The sequence below is a fragment of the Strix aluco genome, chromosome 10, assembly GCF_031877795.1.
Source record: "Strix aluco isolate bStrAlu1 chromosome 10, bStrAlu1.hap1, whole genome shotgun sequence".
Classification (NCBI taxonomy): domain Eukaryota; kingdom Metazoa; phylum Chordata; class Aves; order Strigiformes; family Strigidae; genus Strix; species Strix aluco.
Genome location: NC_133940.1, coordinates 28,792,337 through 28,813,561, shown reverse-complemented (window position 1 = coordinate 28,813,561; position 21,225 = coordinate 28,792,337). Strand labels below are relative to the sequence as shown.

The 21,225-nt window shown below is 59.9% G+C and overlaps 1 protein-coding gene across 2 annotated transcripts; it reads right to left on the bottom strand.

Annotated features, from left to right (window-relative positions):
- Window positions 1-3,260: 3,260 nt before the first annotated feature.
- EDA2R (ectodysplasin A2 receptor) lies at window positions 3,261-16,842 on the bottom strand. 2 transcript variants are annotated; one of them, XM_074834899.1, is made up of 10 exons: window positions 16,773-16,802; window positions 15,111-15,234; window positions 11,713-11,823; window positions 11,026-11,204; window positions 10,260-10,345; window positions 9,850-10,014; window positions 9,241-9,387; window positions 8,288-8,769; window positions 7,661-7,709; window positions 3,261-7,252 (listed from the first exon to the last, which is right to left on the bottom strand). In XM_074834899.1, exons 2-10 carry the CDS (start codon window positions 15,225-15,227, stop codon window positions 6,957-6,959), a joined length of 1,632 nt encoding a protein of 543 aa, XP_074691000.1. In that variant the 5' UTR covers window positions 15,228-15,234; window positions 16,773-16,802; the 3' UTR covers window positions 3,261-6,956. The 2 variants fall into 2 exon arrangements, with proteins under 2 accessions (XP_074691000.1, XP_074691001.1); XM_074834900.1 differs by lacking the exon at window positions 15,111-15,234 and having other exon boundaries at window positions 16,773-16,842.
- Window positions 16,843-21,225: the final 4,383 nt, after the last annotated feature.

The window sequence follows — 21,225 nt, the reverse complement described above, 5'->3', positions numbered from 1 at the left end:
AACGAGATGAAATTTAATTACCGGCTTTCTCCTTGAGTTCACCCCTGTGAATCCCCTTCCCTCCGTGCCATCGTTCCCCCGGGGTTTCTGCGCTTTCCTGCCTCTAACGGACGTGCACGGGGAAGCTGCAGAGCGGGGCTGGACCCTGCGCCGCAGGCGGCCGCTGCATCCACCCCTCCGAGAGCCGCTGGGCCGGGGACACGGGGGATGCTCGCGGCAGGGCCCTGGCTCCCTTCCCCTCATCACTGGGCTCTGCGGGGCCGGGGACAACCTCATGCTGGGGCACTGGGCTGAGAGCAGGGACCAGCAGCACCTTCCTCCCCTCCTTCCTCTTCCCCACGGCTGTCCCACCCTCGGGTCCGGGGACAGCCCGTTGCAGGCGTTTGAAGGAACCTTTGGAGGAACATAGTTCCTTACTGGTGAGCCTCCCAGTGTGGGGGCCGTTTGGTGCCCGGCTGCCTACCTACATTCCACCAAATTATTCATGCCAGGTAAGTAGGTGTTAAGGGCTTGGCTGAACTTACCTTAGACTGCCACAAAAATTTCATCGGACAGTTTTCCACCCATGTTTAAATGTCACAGCTTTCTGTAGGGTAGGCAAGAAAAGAGCAGCCTTTCTCTGGTCACATCGGCCCTTTTCCTGCCCTCTCCTCTCTCTAACTACAGCTTTTTGGTCTGTATTTTCGTGCAATGTTGTTTGTAGTCCAGATCATCTCAGACCAGAGATGGACAAGCAAACACAAGGTTTCAAGAAAAAGGTCTTACTGTAAAAGCACTTTCTCTGCACATACAGAATCTGCACGTGAGGGAAACCTTAGAAAGCTCATCTGACTTCACTGTTGACAGATTATGCAGTCCTTGTTAATACAGGGCTCTTGCTGTAGGCTGCCAAGCTGGATCCCACCCGGAGCATTTAATTAGTGGGAGCATCTCCTTCAGCCTGGCCAGACCTCCCCATCAGCTCCCCTTGTGCCTCAGAGCTCCCTGGGCAGGACCTGTTCTCACGTGGGAAGCCCCCGTGAGAAGGATGCAGAGACCCTCTTGACTTGCAGCAGCACCTTGGTAGGTTGTGGATAAAGTCTGCTCTGGGTTTACTGGTCTACGCAACGACAGAGTCACTGGTCTCCACCTCTGCAATTACTTTGTCAGGGGATGCAAGCGATCTCTCAACACCCCACATGCTTCAGCCAAGTTCTTTAGAGCAAAACCCCACAGGTCAGGAGTATTTGGCTTGGCAGAGTCACTGCCTGCAGGCTGGGGCTGCTGTGAACGGCAGGACACACGTCTGCATTCCTGCGCCAGAGGCTCAGCAGAAGGCCCAGGGCAGATGCCTCGTGTGGGCCAAACGGCATTCACTGGCATCCTCCTCTGGAACCAGAGCCTCGTCGAGCAGTTGACCCGTGCGCTCCGAATGCCTTCGTACAGCTTCACATCCCAGCTGGAGATGTTCCTCCCCGAGGCAGCTGAGGTGAGGACCGGGTGTACCCCAGCACCCTGACACGCTGCCAGCCTCGGCGCAGATCACGGCTGATGAGGCACCAGGAACCCAGGAGGAAGGAGCCGGCCTTGTTCTGGCCACCTTGGAGCGGGTTTTCAGCCCCACACTTCCATGCTTGCACTGAGTATGTGGGTTCCTCCTGCCAGCTCTGGTCCTCAGACGTCTCACCCCTTATCGCAGCGCCGAGAACGAGAACCTCAAGCACCCCGAGGGCAGTGTGGTTCATCATCGCTCCCTGTGCATCAGCCAAAAGTGAGGCGAGACCAGACAACACAAACGCTCCGAGGCAAGGAGCAGAGCAGGGGGTAATGCTCTCGTTCACAGGGAGCTCTCGGTTTGGGTGCAAGCGTCTGCTTTGCACAGGAGTGGTCGCCCCAGGGACTCTCCTGAGGAGCAGACCCTTGAGGAGGGGCCAAACCCACCCACACTTTCCCCACTGCAGCCTGTCCAGCCCGCAGACACCAAGAACGCCAAGTCCTGGCGGGTTACAGCCCCCGGCCAGGAGCCACCCCAGGGTGAGGCAGCGATGCTGTGATTCCCACCCCAAAGGCATGTGGGAGGTGGCTCTCCCAGTGCTCTCCTCCCCATGCAGCCCTCCTGCAGTGCCCCGGGGAAGCTGCTGGGCCTGGCCGGGCTCAGCTCCAGCCCCCAGACCCATGGGAGGGCTGGGCTGCTCCCCAGCATGCCGGCCTACGCCCTCCACCTCCCCGTTACTCGGGGCTTGGTGCAGGCAGAGACACCAGGATCACTCACCCCTTCTCCACCTTGGGTACAGCTGGTTGCTCTCAGCACAGCAGCAAGTTCACCTCACCCAATTATAACATGGTGCATTATTTTGAGCATCTGTGAAAACAGAGGCTCTGTGCACCCAGGGAGCTCCACAGTAAAGGCTTCCTTGGAAAGCCCACATGCTGAATACCTCCACCAACCCTACGGCTTTGCGTTCAGTGATGAATCGCTGGTTCTTCCGGGCCTTGATTTTGAGGTTTTTGCCCACACCTTTGTGTGGCGTTAAGGGCAGAGGGGCAGCTGGTGATGCAGGGCTGCAGGCAGCAGCATCGCACGGGGTGCTCCTCACTAGGCATGAGCTAGAGCAGTATAAGCACCTACAAAGCCTGTGAGAGTTTGGACAAGTATAATAGCTTTAATTAGAAAAGAAAATCATCGTATCCTCCACTCTAATAATTATTTTAAAGAACAGACCAAGTATAAGGGCATGAACAGACTTATCAAGCACTGTAATTACTGGGATTAGAGCACAACCGTTCCTCAGCGAAGCTTCAGGAACGGGAGCTCCCTGGGCACGTTTATGGGGTCTCTGCCTCCTCCCCATCCCCAAGGCCACGCGACAAACCCCACCTGGGACAGGACCCTTCCGAGGAAGACGAAACCCGCACAACAAACAGCAGCTGATGCCCCCGCACCTCCCAGGAAAGGGGCCGCAGCCGCTCCCCTCCGGCAGCACCTGTTTCAGCCGTTCCTGCCCCATTCCCACACCCCACACTGGCCTGACAAGGACGAGGGGCTCGGCTGCAGCTCTGCAAAGTGCCACCAGCCCCAGCGGACACGACGTCCCCTCGGCAGGACCCCAGGGCCAGCACATGCGTCCCTGTCCCCGGCCGGGCAGCGGGGAGGAATCCAACCTCACGGAGCACCACCACCTCCGGCTCGGGGGTTGGTTCAGCTACAGACACAAGAGCACCAGGTCTGGGAAGGGTGTGGGGCACACACAGCCCCTGTGCTTAACGAAGAGGGCAGGAGCTTCAGCTACAGCTTTATTTGAATACAGATAACACCCCAAAAACAACAGGAACAGCTACTTCAGAATTACAGTGGTAACCACACAGAATTTACAAAAATATAAATAACGTATTCGTAACCTTAAAGAAAAATAACATCCACCATAAAAAATACTATGTATTCCCCTAGGTAAACCATGGCTACAGAAATGTTGGTTTGTGTTTTTTTAAAAAGCACCAGAGTCTGCATTATTAAGTAATCCAAACCACATAGGGCATTTCCCCCTAACACTTGCAGACTTTTCTAACTGTGCCCAGATCATTAAAACTGAGTTTTTTTCAGTATTGCCTGCTTCTGTAAGAGCATATTGAAGGTACAATTCTTATAAGCACCCTGTTCAAGAAAAGCACCCGGGGATGTACTAATGCTCATGTTAATGAGCACTTTCATAGGATTTAAGTATGTGCCTATTTTAAGTCTATGCTTAAGGCTTTCCAGAACAGGGCTGGACTCAAACTTATCATATAAATTCCTCCGCAGATCAGACTTCCAGACAAGAGTGGTGTCAAAAACAATCGCTTGTAAAAAAATAGTCCACCGCACAAGAGTATTTCCATTGTTCAGCCCTGGCTAAAAGTTTGCACAGATGCTGAACTATTTGATTTCTTTCAACTCTCTCGGAGCCATGCCAGCCTGGCGCGAGCAGCTTCCTGACGCTGCAACGCAAGATCTCGCGCTACGGGAATTTCCTTCCCTTACATTCCACATACTGTGCTGAAAATACTATTAAAAAGCAGAAGTCAAGTATCGAGTCCGCTGGTTCCCAGCTGGAGAAATTCACTGCCCAGGGACGGCCGCACCGCAGTGTTACGCCCTGTTTTCCAGGCTCTTGCGGTTCCCCATCTCCCGAGAGCTCCCACTGGGCTTGTGGCAATCCAGCCAAAGGGGTCCTGAGCTAAAGGCCTGTGTAAACAGAGCCAGAGGGAGGGTGCTGACACGGACACCGGCGAGAGAGGTAATGAGGGCAGTGAAAGGCCACAAACCCAGCCCTGCCTGGTGCTGCCTGCTCCTGCCAGCCCAGCACCACAGGCAGCACGGCCAGCGCAGGGCTGGGGCTCGAGGGGCTGCACCGGGCGGGGCGGGAGCTGTGGCACAGCACACCCCCCCCCATGCACTATATAGGGCACACAACCCCCCTACACACTGTATAGGGCACAGCACACCCCCACTCTAGGCACCATATGGGGCACACCCCCACCCTACGCACCACCTTCTTGGCCTTGAAGCAGAGGTTAAGTTTTGTCCGCGAATAATATTGCTCAGACAGCAAACAGCTGAAAAACAATCATTTACCTTAAAAACTGGGGGGATTGATTTCTTTAAAGAAGGAGAAAAAAAAAAAAAAAGTAAAAAAATAACAGAGCAGGTAGGCCCAGAGCCCACCCACCAGCACACCAGCAGAGCTGCTCGGCCGCACGCACGCGTGACCATGCCCTCGTTATCACCACCAGAGCCGTTCCTGCCCAGCCCTTGCTCCCGCCGCCGCGGGATGGGAGGAGGCTGGGGCTGGGCACCCCGGGGGTGACCTGCTGGTGGCACCGGTGACACACACTAACGGGGGACAGGCGGGACCAGCCACCCACACACGTTCCAGCTGCGGAGCCAGAGCTGGTGAGTCGAGCCACAGGAACGCTCTTACTCAGACAGCGGTAGGTCAATTTATCTTAATTCCCACTGGAAGTGACTAAGTGTGTCCACAGAAGGATTAAATATTTATTCGAGGTTGTTACGTGATTAATCCAAATGCTCTCTCCCTGCCACAAACCTCCGATGACAAAGCCCTGACCCCAGGCTGCGTTCGCCTTGGCAATACTTTTCCTGACTGCTCCGTAACAGCCCAAGCATGTAACGAGAGCCTGACTAACCCAGCCTAAAACGGGCACAAGGACTAGCGCTCCTGGGTCTTGCGGAGCAAAGAGCAGTAAAACAACCTTGACTTTGGAAGAAATAAACAGCAGGGGAGGGAAAGTGTCACATCCAGCTGGAAGTGCCTGTGCCTCCCATTATCACACCACATCCTGAGCGTGTTCAAGTCTTAACAGCATTTAACGGGGGAAAGGAAAAAGCACAGCAGCCATTAATACCCGAGCCCGGGCAGGTCCGAGGAGAGGGCTGCCTTCCCAGAAGGTCGCCCGCTTTTTCCAAGTCCTGTGGTCAGATAAAAGGCAAAACTTGCTCAGCTGGGGATGCCTGGCAGGGTAACAGTGCCGCTTGCTGGCAGCCGGCACAGCCGAGGACCCCGGTGACAGGGGGACAAAGCAGAAAGCGCTCGCCGGACCCGGCTGCTGCGTGGAGGGACAAACCCACAAAGCGCTGGAGCATGCGATGCCACCCGCGGGGTCCTGGCACAACTCGGGGTGACCTCCAGGGATGCCGCCGACACTCATCGGTCGCCAGCGCCCACCGCAGCCCCGCTCCGGCTGCTCTGCCCGTGACCTCAGCAGGAACGGCATCCGCCGGCCCCGTCGCGCTGGCCCCACGCCGGGGCAGCTCCCCGCATGCCTGCCCACCCCCGCGCCGCCTCGCCCCCGCCAGACACGCTGGGCTGCCAAGACAGGGGCAGGAGCAGCGCTCGGCCCCGGTCAGGGCTCCTGCTGCAGCCCCCGGCCCCGTTTGCCGGCAAAACCCCGTGTAATACCCCAAAGGCTGGGGGCAGATTCGGGGGGATGGCCCGGAGCCCTGTGGCCACCAGCCCCGGGGCACAACCCCCAAAATGAGGGGCACCCGGCGCAGGCAGGACTGCTGCAAGCTCTGACAAATCCTTCGGGAAGAAATTAAAAGCAGAAAGGTGCTCTCCTCCCTGGCAGCTGCTCCCAGAAATGAGAAGATTAGGCCATTTTTAGGCACGGAAAAAAAAAAATATTATTTTAAAACAAGCTGACGCTGCCATGACCAGTGCAGGGACGTCACCGCTGACTGTGACATCATGGCCCAGCCTCCCGCCGCTGCTCCCCAGGGCACAGCAGCCCTGCCGCGGGGCGCTTTGCCAAGCCTCAGCGGCCGGAGGCAGCGGTCGGTGGCCGGAGGCAGCGGTCGGGGTGCGCAGCAGGAGCGTGGGGAGCAAGCCAGCACCCTCCCCAGGCTGGCAGCCACAGCTCCGCACTGTAATGAGGACACACGTCAACCCCACCCCGGGGATCAGCCCCCGCAAGAAAACCGCACGGCTTCACAACAAGGGCACGGAGGGGGAGGCACTGGGGTGGCACCGGGAGGCCGAAGGGCAGAACCCAGCGCAGCAGCCACAGCCAGATCCTCTGCCGAGGACTGTCTCTGGCACAGAGGGAGAGGAGAGCGGAAAGTAAACTGGGAAAACGGTGGCTGGCACCTGGGAAAGCAGAGCACGGGCCAGACAGAGGATGGGAAAGCTGGAATGGGAGGGAGGCGATGGCTGGGCCCGTAGGAGGTGGCCACCTGCAGAGACCGAGCCCCATGGCCAACGAACCCTCGAACCCTCCGCAGGGAGGAGGCAGGGCTGTGGCCCCCCCGGCACTCCCCTGAGGGGGGACACTCCCCCTGCGTCCTGTCCCGCGATGCAAAGACCATCTCCACGTCCTTCCCAGGTGCACGCCAGAGATTGTGTGACTGCAGGGCTACCGGCTCCTCTCCCGTGCCAGCAGACACCGTGCCTGGAGCTTCCTCCGTCCCGCCCCTGCCCTCTCTAGCGCTGGCGGTGCTGAGCCTGGCCGAGCGCCAAGTGGTCGCAGAGCAGGAGCAAAGCATCGAAGCGCTGGAGCCGCTGCAGAGCCTGGGCCAGGAGCGGGACGGTGACGGTGTCTCCCGAGTAGGTGAAGTGAGTGACGAGCTGCTCGAATCCTGAGATCCGTCCCAGCAGCTGGGGCGCGACCCCCAGCTCCAGCGCCACGTGGCTGAAGTTCTTCACGCCGTTCAAGGAAGGGTCCAACAAGAAGGCGAGCGACTGCACCAAGGATCGGGGCAGCTCCGCTACCGGGAGACCTGGGGCAGCGACATGGCAAAGCGGGGTTAGAAACCAGCCTGTCCGGCTGGGAGAAGGACAAACTGAGCAGCCCCCGGCCCCGCCGAGCAGGCGAAAGGTCACCCCCCCACCAGGGTGGGCATCCCAACGTCACTTCCAGAGCCCAGCAACATGGAGCTGGCTCAGCCCCGGGGAGGCTGGGAAGTGGTGACAACTGGGCGTCCATCCGCCACCCGCCCGCAGACCGCTCAAGGCAGCGGCACAGAGAATCTGCCCTGTGAGCTGGCACGAAAGGCCACAGAAGTCTGGTAAGTCCCCGTGATGACTGACACCTCCAGGTAGCCGTGGTGGAGCTCCCCTCCAAGAACCTGCCTCCCTCCGCCACCCCAATGCTCGGGGAACAAAGATGAGGCTGGAAGGACACTTACCCTTGGCTGTGCTGCTGACGCGAGTCACGAGGCTCTGGGCATCCTCCACCTGGCAAGACAAAGGCCTCGGGGTTGGCGGCCGTCTGGTGGGACCAGCACCGCCTGCCCCCGCTCCCAGGGCTCCCAGGAAGGGCGCTTCTCCCAGCACTGCCATCCCACGGAGCCAATGACCTCCTCGGGGTGCTCCAGGGTCTCCCAGCGAACTGCTTCCACAAACACTCCCCTGGAGCTACACTGCCGAATGCTTCCCTCTGCCAGGGAAGCCTCAGTGGTGTTAGTCACCGGGGTCACGGCCAGCTCCCCCCTGCCAGGGCAGCTTTCCCGACAGCGACAGGACGAGAACCGCTCAAGAGCACGTCAGTTAAAGATGTGCTTATACATTCAATAACTCAGCTCTGGTCTTCTGGGTGTTTGAACCCGCTCCGGCAGGTCACATCTCCACGGCTGGTGGCCTGTTGAGTGACACCTTGCTACACATCTGGGAAATCGTTTTTGGTAATTACCCGTTAGTCCCTGATATTAGTGAACCTTAGTCTACATTCCTAACCCACCGTCAAGCCCAGCTCCCTGTGCCCGAGGCCCCATGCGTCCAGCATTTGGAGGAGTGAGGAGGCCGGAGGAACTCACCGGCTGCTCCCCGCTCTCGGTGGTGGGATTCGGGAAGGTGGAGGGCGGGTGCCGGGCCCCCTCCCGCCCCGCGTTGCCGCTCTCCGCCGGGATCCTCTGCGCTGCCCGGCTCGCCGCCTCCTCTGGCCGCTCGCCGCCCACGAACTCTGCCTGGGTGGAGAACTTCTGGAGGTCCAGCTCGGTGCACTCCACCGGGGCGTGCGGCCACTTGTGCTGCATCTCGGAGGCGCAGGAGGAGAGGGGGGCCAGGACCTCCACCGAGCCCAGCTGGCCCTGCCTGGGGTCAGGGGGCGGCAGGACCCTGGCCAGGCGGTCGCCGCGGCCCGAGGCCCGGAGGAGGGGCTGGCTTTCCAGGAGGCTCCTGCCCAGTTGGGCTTTGGAGGCAGCGCTGGCCGGCAGCAAGTCCATCTCCGGCTGGAGAGAAGGGAGCTGGAGACCCACGGCCTCCCCGTCTGAAACAAACTGCACTGCTTCCACGGGGCCTGGAACCACAAACCAGCAACGGCTCAGCGAAGCCCCGGATCTGCCCTGGCCCCTTCCGGGGGTCCACCAGCCTGGCCGCTAAACCCACCGGCTCAGGGCCTGCGGGCAGAGCTGGGAGCACCCGGCCGGAGGCCAGGCCCCTGCCCCCTGCACCACCACGGAGCAAAGCCACTTTTGTGCCTTTCTGCAAAGTTTTGAGTGGGGTCGATCCCTCCCCCAGTCACAGGGCGAGCAGGAGCAGGCTGGGGGGGATCAGGACCCATGGGGGCTGCGTGCAAGCAGGGCTGGCACAAGGTCTGCAGGTGTTTGTTAAAAGAGACCCCAAATTTCACGTTGGTGGGACTCGGACGCTGCCCAGCTCCATCCTTCCTGCCCAAGGACATCTCAGTAGGTCTGAGGACCACGTGAGCAGGAGCCCAGCACCACCCTCCCTCCCCCCAGAGACAGAGGAGGGCGGCAGGAGCAGGTACCTTCTGCCTGCCTGTAGCAGGGGCTCAGGTTCTTCACACCCAGGCAGCAGGGACCAGACATCTGCTCCTCACACAGGAATCTGCCGGGCGCCGCCGCGGCCGGGAACGTCGCTCTCTGGCCCGAGAAGTTCTGAGTCCTCAGGAAGACTTGGAGGATAGAGGAGAAGTGCTCTGAGCGAAGGCTTGGCTCACTTCCCCGGCACGTCCTCGGCTGTGTGCTATGTCTGCCGGTGAGGAGCCAGGAGCCAGCAGCTCCCTGGCATGCTGCCGGATGCCAACGCACCCCAACCCCAGCCACCAAACCTACAGCCCTGCAAAGGGCCACACAACCTCCGCCCGCCCCCGAGAAACCCTAGGGAGAGAGGATGGCCAGTTCTGATGGAAACGGCCTTCTCCTCCTCCTCCTCCTAATTACAGTGCTGAGGAGGAAGGAGGCTTCTCCGTGTCTCTGAGCAGGGAAAGCACCGGAGGTCCTGCAGATGTAAAAAGCAGGATGAGGTGTTTATCCTGCTGGAGAAGAGGAACGTTTGGGTCACTGCAAGAGCGGCAGTGCGGGGCCACAGGCACGTGTGAACGGCAACGGGAGGAGGAGGAGCAGCACTGACTCACCCCGCTGGCACTGGCTCTTCCAAAACCGCTTGCAGTAGATGATGGAGAGTGCCAGAAGCACCAGTACGATGATGACCAGGGCACTGCTGGTCAGGGCAAGAAGGGCCGTGTCCTGCGGTGGTACTGTGGGGACGGCTACCTTCACCAGGTTTGTTCTGGACCGACCTGCAGACACACCGGCCACGCAAGGCTGGAGCCTCGCCCCGAGGCTTGGGCCACCCGCTCCCTGCCCGTCCCTCTTCCCCCAGCAGCTCTGTGGAGCAGCAGCTCGCGTGGCGGCCAGCAGGGTGGGCGAAGGGAGGCTGCACGTCTGCACACACACCTCCGACACGGCCATGACGGCTTCACGTGCACCGTGAACCCACTTGGCCACCCCAGCCCAGCGCGGCTCGAGGGACGTGGGCACCTACACTGCGGCTCGGAGGAGGGCGTCTGCTTGGTGCAGGGGATGCACTCCCAGTCCAGCTGCCCGTTGATCCGCGCCTTGCGGTAAAACCTGCCGAGAGAGCAGAGGGTCTCACAGCGTTCGGCCCGCGGCAAGCCCGGCTCTGCCGAGACCGGCGGTTTGTCTGTCCCGCGGCAGAGCCGACCCCACCATGCTCCTCCCCGGCAGCCTGGGATGCCCCAGATCTCTCCATCGCCGTCCAAAGCCACCCCTGCAGCTACTTTTTCATGTCTAGGCACTTTTGCCAAGGAGCGGCATTGCTCGAACAGCCTCTGCCCTGCGCCTGCTAAGGCGGGTGACAGTGATTGATAGTTCAGAAACGCCCCAGCCTACAACTGCGTCTGCAAAGAGCCCCGTAAGCCATCGCATCGTCTGCAGTCCCGGGGCGTGCCGCAGGCTGGCTGTACGCAGCACCCCCCACTTCAGTAACTCCTTACACCCACCCCCCGAAGCACTGGCTGTCCTCCTCTTCGGGGACCACCAACTGCAGTGGACTACAGCCACTCATCTCAAGGGCTTGGTGTCCACAGGAACAACTCCTGGGAGGAGTGTTCTTCCACTGCTCGTTCAGGCTCCCTTCTCTGGCTGCCATCGATGGGGCTGATTTGCACGTCATTAGCAGTGTCCTCTTTTGTCCCGTGTGCTGGCGGCCTCAGATAAAGCCCCCTCTGCCCGTGTCCCCCCCATGTGACCAGCACGGCTCCGCTGGAGCCAGGCCCCAGCCCGCTCACCCCGGCAGACACTCCCCGCAGACCGCGTTGGTCGTCGCCGTGCAGTTAGACTTCTGGCTGCGGTTGATGAGGGCACAGGAGAGGCAGGGCTTGCAGCTGTGGTGCCCCCAGCTGTCCTTGAACTTCCTGGGGGGGCAGGCAACGCACTGCGCATCCCCCCCGCCGCCATCGCCGCAGTCCTGCAAGACATGGGGTTGGTTGGGAGCAGCGAGGAGCTGCTTCAGGTCCCAGCGCGACACCGCAGGGAACGGCGTGTCCCTTCCCTGGGCAAAGGGGCTCCTCAGAACCCGGCCAATGTTTAGGGAGGGGGGAAGCTCTGGCAGCAAGACACCGCGGGTGGAGGACCCCGCTGGGTGCTTGGGCGCCCCTCAGCCATGCCCTGCTCGCACCCACCCTGGCCTGGCCAGGCAGCGCGGCCTGACCTGGGGCTACGGACCAGGAGGAAATTCAGATTTCCGTTGGTAAAAAGGAAAGAGGGCAACCCAAAATCCCTTCTCACTGCTGCCTCGCCCTCCTATCCAGGGTGAGCGAAGCTGTTCACCGCCCCTGCCCACCAAGTCCCAGCTCTTCCCAACATGCTGGGACCCGAGATTATCCTTCTGAAGGAAGGCTGGCAGAGGATTCACCCAGCACTGTAAAAGCCTCGGTACTAGATGGCTCCTGGTCCTTCCAGAGCAGTGGATTTACCTTGGAAAGCTCCTGCCCGGGCATGCAGCTTCTGCAGGGAGTGTGTTTCTCGTGCTCATCCATGTAGTCGCTTTCCTGGCAGCCCATCAGGGCCAGGGAGGGGCAGGGGGCCTGAGGAGGAGAGAAGGCAGAGAGGTCACAAACAGCGCCAACGCTCTTAGGGTGAGCAGCGTGCCCCTCTCCCGGCAGGGCTTTCGGCTCTGCCTGGGACCGCGTTTCTCCTGCGTCACGGACAGTGCCTTGGCAGGAGGCAGCTCTGGAGCAGCTTCCCATCAAGGCTGGGGAACCACTGCCTGGCTCCGTGGCCAGGCCACAGCCTCCATGATGGAGCAAATGAAACTTCCTCTCCGGTATCAAGGCAGACCCACCGATGGCTCAGGCCACTGACTCACAGGAGGCCAGCGGGCTCTGCCAGCCCCGGCTGCAGGCCTGGGTACCCCAGCACAGAGCTCAGTCCCAGCAAAGCCCCAGCGTGGCCGCGTTGGTCAGACAGGGCCAAGCGCCAGCGCGGGCTTGCTCACAGCCATCTCAGGGCACCAGCAGAACAAGCACCCACCTCCCCTAAAAACAGCATCTGGAGCCTCCCCGAGGTGGATTAACAGCTCAGCTGACGTGGACGGCAGAACCACCCCGGCTTGTGCCCTCAGCGAGGTGGCTCACGGGGGAGCAGGAGGCCAGCGTCTCCCTGAGAACAAGCGACTCAGGCTGAAGCTACAGAATGGAGCAATTTATTCGGAGTTTTGGGGCTTTCTGTCTATCTCTGCATATTCTAGGTGGGTTCTTACCGTGATGACAGAAATGGAATAAAATCCACCCCACTAGACCAATCCTCATTTTGCTTTTCCCAGCCACCTTGTGCAGCAAATCAAGAGACAAACAGTGTTCAGCCAGCCTCGGGAGCAAGGCCCGTTAACTTCAAACCACCTCCAGGAATAGGCAACACCTGAAAATGCTCTTTTGAAGACCACCACCCCCAACAGTCTGAACCACCTGGGAAAACCTGGCCTCACAACCAGAGCTGCCCCGCTCCACAGCCTCGGGAGGAGGAAAGGCTCGGCCGGGACGCCGGGGCTTTAGCAGCGGAGCGGGGAGCGAATGGCAGAGCCTCCGAGCACCCCCCAGCCCTTTCCCTGGGTGCCCGGGCCCCGAACACACCGTCCCACAGCAGCATTCCTCCGCAGGCTTTTTCTGCGCTCCCCAGCCTAATCCCCCACCACTCCCTTGCCGGCTGCCTTTTGGCAGCGGACACTTGGACGGGCTCCCCAGGCTCGGAACGACCGAGATTCATTTGAGATGAAATCTGCCCCGGACGAGCATAGAAAGTGAGTCACCGCCCGCTGCGGGTCCCGCACACGGCCAGGTCTCGTTTGCTGTTACAAGGAACGGCAGCGCAAGCCGGCGAGGAGAAGCCAAGGGAGCTAAATTTATCTTGCAAACATCTCGGGAGGGGCATGATCACAGCCTATAAATAGCGTAAAGGTTACTGACACTACCGAATAAATAAAGGGGATTTGTCACCATCTCAGAAGGTGGCGAAGAGGCAGCTCAGTGCCAGTGCCCCCGGAGGAGCACAGGGGTTGGCGTTAGGGCTCAGCTATGGGCTGAATGCGGCAGGAAAAATAAAAAGGGGGGAGACAGGCCCCAAACGGGTGGCACACAAACCGCTTTGGAGGGCTGGCATGCTCAGGGCCCAAACCCAACCCCTCGGTGAGCTCAGTGCCTGCACACACCCCCCCACCCCGACGGGTGCCTCAGCCCGATGTGGGGGGGGCAGCACTGCGGGTGCTCTGCCCTGGGGTTTGATTTTGGCTTTTGCTCCTAATGAGAGCACGAGATGAGTGAAAGAGAGCTGCGGGCAGCAGAAAAGGAGCCAAGACACCAGAGTCTGGAGAAGAAGGGGACCCATCTTCACCCGCTCCCCAAAGTGCTGTTGCAACACGAGTACTGATGAAAAAACACCCCACCACTCCCCCCCAAACCCAACCCAGCAGTCTTTCTGGTGAAACCGTCCCATGAACGGAATGCGACCACTTTCCCCCACATATTTAGAGACTTCTCTGTGCTTCAGAAGGGCCCCCAGCCAGGGGTGCATCCCTCACAGCCTGTCCCTCCAGAAGCAGCAGCACAGCTTAGACCAGTTTCCCAAAAAGAGAAAGTTACACAGGCAAAAGGAATCCGGTGCCAGCGCGGGGACATCTGCCAGCGTGACGGTATCGCTTGGGGATGGCGGGGGAACGGCACCGCACCCCTGCCAGCAAAACCATTAAGTGTAGAGCAGGCCTGCTGTTCCTCAAGCTACGGAACAACGATACACGGACTGAACGCTTTGTTAAATATCTGGCATGAAATTCAAAGCTGTGGGATCTCTGTGCTGCTTCTTTTAACAACACCAGAACCGAGACATGTAATTCATAAGTTGGAGCACACGTCCAAACCACACAGCACTGCCCCGGTGAAGGAGCAATTTCTGATAGTCTAATAAGCCGCTAAAACAACGGGTCCTAATTAGCCAAAAGTATAAAAACAAACAACAAACCCCTCCCACCTCTTTGGAAGCTACACGGGATCTCAGGGCAATTGCCAGAGCCACAGATCTTTTTTGTCAAAGAGGAAGATAAAATGACACAGTATCGCTGCACTTAAAGGATGGGGGGAGGCAAAATGTCCCACCAGCCCTTTGAGATGCATGAAATCATCTAACTCAGAAAAACATCCTCCTTCGTTAAAGAGCTCTTTTATTGTCTTAAAGAGACATCTTGTCCGAGCAAGCTGTCACTGCGTTACAGGAGCCCAGGACCTGCTGAGTGAGTTTCACTGCGGGAGCTCAAGAGCGTTTCAGCAAAGCTCCAGCGCACGTTGCGGTTCATTCACCGCTGCGACAGTTCTGGAGAGCTGTCATTTTCCTTCTCCTGTGAAAATGTAATTTGCAATAAAATTTGACCATATGGGAATCTAAACTATTTGTGTCCAGCTAATGGATTCTGGTCGGAAAAAAGAGGGTGAGGAAATGAGTGACAGGGTACAAAAAAATCCTCACTGAAAGCGTTAGTGCTTCTGGTCCTCCTGTCTGAGCGCGGCCCGGCGGGTACCAGGGGCAGGCAGGGCCGGGGGTGGGCCAGGCCAGTCCCTGCCCCGGGTGTGGGCTCCGTCCCCTCGGTCTGGGGGGCAGGGGGGTGCCAAGACCCCCCCAGGGGCTCCGACACCCGCACACTGATGGCAGCTGCCCCGTGTCACCGCGCCGGTTTGTGCTCTGCCGCAGGACAGACCCTGCAGGGCCAGCAGCTCGGGGCGGGGGGGGGGGGGGGATGCTGGGACACAAACGAGAGAGCTGAGACACGAACCGCGAGTCAAAAGGAGGGGGAAAAATGAAATGTTATCTGGAAAACGTTACTGCGTGCCTTGCGTGTGGCGGTGCCCAGCACCCGTCTCTCGCTCAGTCGCTCCTCTGTCGTTACCCCGCGCTCGTTCTGTCCGGGCAGCATCGCCCGCGGTCCCAGCCACGCTGGGGGTGACATCTGGGAGCTGAAGGGCCGCTCAGAGAAGCAAAAACAGGGGGGAAAAGGCTGAATCTGAACCTTTCCAGGTAACTTGGAAATTGGCGGGTTTTCCAATATATTTGGAAATTCTACTCTCAGGACCGTGCACTAATTGTTTAATTTGGAGCGGTTGGGCCCTTAGTCTTGCTCTGGGCCAGGGCAGCCCAGGCTCCAGGCTGGCCTCCCCTGCCTTCACCCCCCCGCGAGTCCCCACCTTCCAACACCCCCCCTCTGCTACCGCTGTGCTCACTCCACCTGCGGGGGGGGCAGCTGAACCCCCTCATACAGGACAGAACCCTCCTGCTCTTGCTGACGTTCCCGTTCGGCTCTGGGGGGTCCCCCGAGGCCCCAACCCAAACACAGGTGCACCCCTGACACCCCCCCCCGCCCGCCCGCGTGCCCGTGGGGGGCCGGTTGCCCTGGGCGAGCAGGAGCCGGGCTACAAACCGCGGTGGGCAACTGAGGCTTGAGAGGGGAGAGCCCAAGGTCCTGGGGGACCACGACCCCCCCCCCCCCACGGTGCATGGGTGACTTCAGCCCCCAGGGCTGCAGCCTCCGCGCTCTGTTCCTATAGTCACTGACTAGAGGTTTGATAATTAATTAGAGATTGGGGCTATAACTGCCGATTTTTGTCAAGTTCTGGCTGCCTACCTTGGGCATCCACACTCCGCCTGATGGCTACCAAACCCCTATCCATTTTCACAAAACCTTGGGTTTTGCCCCACATCTCCTTACTGATGGTCACTCTCTTGCTCGCAACAGTAATTCTACCCGGAGTGCCTACTTTTTGGTGGGTGTTTTCTTCCCTGCAGTTCTCAACACCATCACAACGCCGGTCCCCGGGACCACACCGGAAAAGCACCGTGCGACCCGAATACCGGCCGTTACAAACGAACCTGCCACCGGTGCCCCCCTCCCCGTGCGCCCTCGGCACCGTCTGCCCGGTGGCGACCCCCGCGCGCTCCCGGGGGGGCCGCACCCCACTCCCGCAGCCCCAGCACCCCCGAACCCCCGCGTGGGAGCCCGGCACCGACCCCCACGGCTGCGGATTTTCCCCTGAAACCAACCGAGCGAGGCCGGGGGCGGGTCCCACCCGTGATGGCAGCGCGATGCGTGGGGCCGCCCCCGCCGCTGCCCGGCGAGCCCCGGCTCGCCCGCCCGCACCCCCGGCCCGACCCACGCGTGGAGCGCGGCCCGGAGCGGCCCGGCCCGGCCCCGCCGGCGCCCCCCGCGGGAGGAGCGGGCAGCGCACCGGGATATGCCCGGGCACGTCTCGGCGAGGGGCTCCCGCCCCGCCCGGCACCCCCGGCACCCCGCACCCCTCGACCCCCCCGGGCGCCGCTCGCAGGTGCCCGCCGGAGCCGGCTGCCGCCCCCCGCGTCTCGCTGCCCTCCTGGGTGCGGGACCGGCCGCAGCCCCCGCCGGTTCCCCTCGAGCCCCGCCACCGGCACCGGGGAGGGTCGGGACCGCGCCGGTGGAGTGGGGGAGCGGTGGGGGAGGCGTGTGCGCGGCCCCACGGCTCACCTGGGTCCCGGGGCCGGCGGGACGGGACGGGACGGGACGGGACGGGACGGGGCGGGCAGCGCGGGCAGCGCGGGCAGGACTCCGCGGGACGCGGAGCGCGGCGTGTCCCGGGAGGGGGGGGGCGGGCACACACACCGCCCCGCCCCCTCGCCGGCCCCGCCGCCTCCCATTGGCGGGCACCGCTGTCTGGGCGGGGATATGCAAATGAAAAGGAGCGGCCCCGGCCGGGAGCGGGGGGGGGAACCGGCGGGGCCGGGAGCGGCTGAGCGCCCCTCGGCGCCCGGGGAGAGCAACGGCGGGGCGGCCCGAGCGACGGCGAGAGAAGCACCCCCCCACCCCCCCACCCCCCCACACCCCTGGGCCACTCGTGTCCGTGGGGGCTCAACAGCCACCGGCGGCAGCCGGGAGCCCCCGGAGAGGATCCTCCCGTTTGGGGTGTCAGCCCCTGGCTCGGGGGTGGTGGAAGAGCCCCTGTCCCGGCACCCCCCAGTCAGTGATCAATGAATCAGTGAAACGATGAACCAATGAGTCAGTGAATCAATGAACCAGTGAATCAGTGAACCAATGAACCAAAGAATTAATGAATCAATGAATCAGTGAATCGGTGAATCAACAAACCAAGGAACCAGTGAATCAATTAATCAATAAACCAATGAATCAGTGAATCAGTGAACCAAAGAATCAATGAATCAATCAGTGAATCGATGCACTGTCTCCGCCTGTGGCTCTGACACACCACCGGTGTGAACAGGCAGCCATCATGTGACACTGGAGCACCTGGCCAGGGCTTCCCCCTGCTCACAGTACAACGTCTAACAGCATTGCTTGAATCTTTGGGGCAGTTCAGGGGTGTTACCCTGGAAACACCCCAGGGTGATTGTGCAAAAGACTTGCTCCATCCCAGTGTCTACAAATGGCCATGTGGAATCTTTCCTGGGCAGGAGGGGGGCTGTTTTCCCACTAGTACTGCTCCTGGCACTCTCTCTGCAGTTTGCCTCCAAACCAGGCAGCTCTTCAGTTTTGATCTGCCAGGCCCATTGCAAAACCCCACGTCCTCCCCAGCTTTAGGAAGGGGACGGCAGGCATGGTTAGTGCTGCTCGGCCAGCAGCTCTCAGCGGTGGCTGTTGCACAGGGATGTGCACCTGAACTGCCTCTGGTTATAAACCTGTTATTTTGGGACATTGTCCCCATTTCTCTCTCTCTTTTCAAAGTTCAAGCAATCTCTCTGCAGCAAATGCTTTTGAGAAGTCCCGTAAGTTCCCCACCGCCGCTGCGTGACCCCCTGTGTAGAAGCCAGACTGGAGTAACTGGAAGGATTTCACCCAAAATTCAGTTAAGCACTCAACTTCCTCGCTGTTTTCTTATCAGCTCTTCTGATCTTCCTCAGCTTGGTGCTTCAGCCAGGCTCCTGACACAATCTCCACAGGCAGAAGGCGCTCAACGGGAGTGGTTCTGACAGGGGTGAGGATGAGGATGGCTTTTGCCTCGTGCGGGTCCGTGTCCGGTGCAACTGGCCTGTGCTGCAACCCCGCTGCCCCTCTCGCGTCCCGTGCGAGCGGCCGGTGCTGCCCGAGGGGGCAGCCAAGGACACAGCCACCAGCCCCGGCACCTCCGCGGGCTGACGCAAGAGCTCAGTGAGGAAAATTACATCAGCAGAGGTCACCTGTGGGGTTATTTGCTGCTCAAGAGCTGATCGAGTCACGATGAAAGATTTGCATTGGAGCATCCAGCTGATGGGTGGTTATTCACAGAGCTGCCCCGAGCCTGTGTGGTCTGCGGGGGGCTGGGGGCATCTGTGAAGGTCTCTGGGGGTCTGTGGGGGTCCCACTGGTGTCTGGCAGCCTGAGCCCCCCAGGGAAGCCCTGCTCTCGCCCCAGATCCTGTCTGTGGGGTTCTGCTGCCCCCCAGCTTGTGGCCTCACGGGAGCCGCAGTAAACTGCCAGTCGAGCTGGAAATGCAGTTCCTGGGGTGGGGGTTTCTCCCAGTCAGACCAGCACCTTGCACCGCACACCCCAGCACCAGCGCTGCCCTGGGAGGGCTGTGGAAGCCCACAGCAGCCTGGGGACGTGGCAGCGCTGCGCTTTTGGGGCACCACAGGCTTAGAGGGGCTTTACCGGCTTGCCAAAGCGCTCCAAGGGGCCACTGGTTGTGGGATGTTTGCCAGATTTCCGGCATTGCCGATGCAGGGATCGCTGGGTCGGGTAGAGTGCTGTGTGTCCAGCAGATCCGGGTGTATTTTGCAGGCTGAGGCCTTTGAGATGTTAGCTTCAGCCTACAGAAACCTGTCCTGAGGTAGTTGGTGTCGTGCCTGTAATGCTCAGCATCATGTTATCTCAGATAAGTTGTAACTACGTAGCATAATTAACAGAATTATTGTATTACAAGATAGCAAAACCATAACTTCTGAAGCAGGCAATGTATTTTACTTTTTTTTTTCCTTACATATCAGAGTATTCACAACACTAGAGGGCACTAAGTTCAGGCAGGAACCTATGGTGGGGGCCAAGCAGACTGTGAACACCCCCCCGCAGAGAGACACGGACACAGACACACAGATACCTCCCCGGACACAGCGCGATCACCCGCTCAGCGCAGGATGTTTGAAGAAGTCACACTTGGACACTCTCCGGGCACCTTCCGCCGTCCCCCGTTTCAGAGCAGCGCTCAGCCCATCCCTTCCCAGGGGATGTCACCCGGGACCTGCGTGGCTGATCGCGCCAGCCTCGACCCCAGCATCTCCCCGGAGGGGAACTGTTGGTTTTTCTTGCTGCCAGAGGAATGACGAGCTCAGAACCTTGTTGTGCGTTTGCTGAGCTGCCTGCGGGAGCTGCTGCTCGGGCCGGTGTCAGCAGAGGGCACCGGGTGCTCGCTGGGAGCCGCCGGGACCCCGCACCCCTGCGCCCCGCAAGGTCCCTCAGCAGCGCACCCGCCCGAGGTGAGCTCGTGAATTCCCGCAACCACCGGCACAGAGTTCATTTCACCTTGCCTTAAATTCTCCTTTTCCTTCCTTCTACTCTCCCCCCCCAGTTTCACTCATTTTCTCCAGATTTCCTCACCACTCCTCTGCAGGGTTCCTTCCCAGACATAAAGTGCCAGGTTTCCCATGTACCTGAGACCCTTCCCCACGAGCTCGCTGACCACGCTCTTCACCCCTGCCAGGGTGCTCATGTCTGACAGGACGCTTTGGACCTCTCTGTTTCATACAGTTGTGCCCAACAAGCTGCAGCTTAACCCTAAGAGCAGAAGCAGGCAGCATGGCCAATGACAGAGGTGATGTGTTCAAACTCAACATCATACAGGCAGGTGACCCTTGCCTGCACCCTGTTCTTCTCACCAGCGAGCCCCAAAGTTGTGCTTTGCCTCACTCCACTGTTTGCTCCTTCCCACACCAGTGCCCAAAGCCCCTTTGCTCCCCTTTGCTCGTCCAGGGCAACACTGTTTTGCTGAGCACTGACAGAGCTGCAGAGGGGCCTGGAGGTCTCTGGCAGCAGGGAAGAGAACAAAAAGAAACTCTAATTTGAGAGAAAAAGGGCAAGGAATGGTTTTAGCTTTTTCACATTCCCAGCTGGGAGGCTCTAAAAGGTAGAGAGTCACTGGTGAGTGACAGCTCCGGCCAGCTGGGTTGTGGGCCCTGCCGCAGGGATTAGGAGCGTTCAGCATTCAGCTCCTTGCCCGCGTTGCAGTTCAGTCTGGAGTTCAGGTTTTGAGCCCTCTATTACCAGCTGACATTCACTGAGGGACCGCGGCAGGTAAGGGCCTGTTCCAGCTCCCGCCACAGAGACGTGACGCACAGAAGCCACATCTGCCGTTGTGTTCCCCGAGTACGTCTGGTGGGTCACCACCAGGGTACTCTCAGCGTCCAGACGAGAACAGAACGAGTGTCCAGGGCCACACCTCAGCCCAGGACCCCGATTCTGACAACAGCCAGACATGGGGACAGGCAGAGCAGAATGAAAACACAGCACAAACATTTATTTAGTCAACCTTGATGGACTTCTCTTCCTTGAACTCCCCAGTTTGCTCCCAAACCCACAGACAGACATAGCATCCACAGGTGAGGAGTCCCACGTCACGTGAGGCAGCACCTCCTTTTATTTGGCCTGAACTGGAAACCCAGAGCTTGTTCAACAGCCTCCAGGTTCTGCGTTACAGGGAAAAGTGAGCAATCCACCCCCGGCATCCCGGCCAAGCCAGGGAGCGGGAAAGGGGAAGTTCCTGTTTCAGGTACACTGCAGCTGGGCCCTACTTGTTCACCATTTATTCTCTTTGCTTGTATGAGTGGCACTGCTAGACTGCACCTGCAAGGACATCCCGGCTTTTTATATCCATCTTCCAGCCTGCTCACGGTAAAGAGAAGAGCTTAAGCTTTCTGCAGGGGAGGGTTTCACTTGTTAGCAGAGTCGCTCTGATTTTGCAGACATGTAACTCCTCTGATTTCCACAGCACGCAGTC

Bases quoted from the DNA above. Each gene is read 5' to 3' on its own strand.
- EDA2R (XM_074834899.1), bottom strand. From the start codon at position 15,227: ATGTCACCCCCAGCGTGGCTGGGACCGCGGGCGATGCTGCCCGGACAG. The intron at 11,205-11,712 runs GTAAATCCACTG...CATGTCTTGCAG, and splicing joins CCGGGCAGGAGCTTTCCAAG to GACTGCGGCGATGGCGGCGG. The intron at 9,388-9,849 runs GTGAGTCAGTGC...CTATCCTCCAAG, and splicing joins GAAGAGCCAGTGCCAGCGGG to TCTTCCTGAGGACTCAGAAC.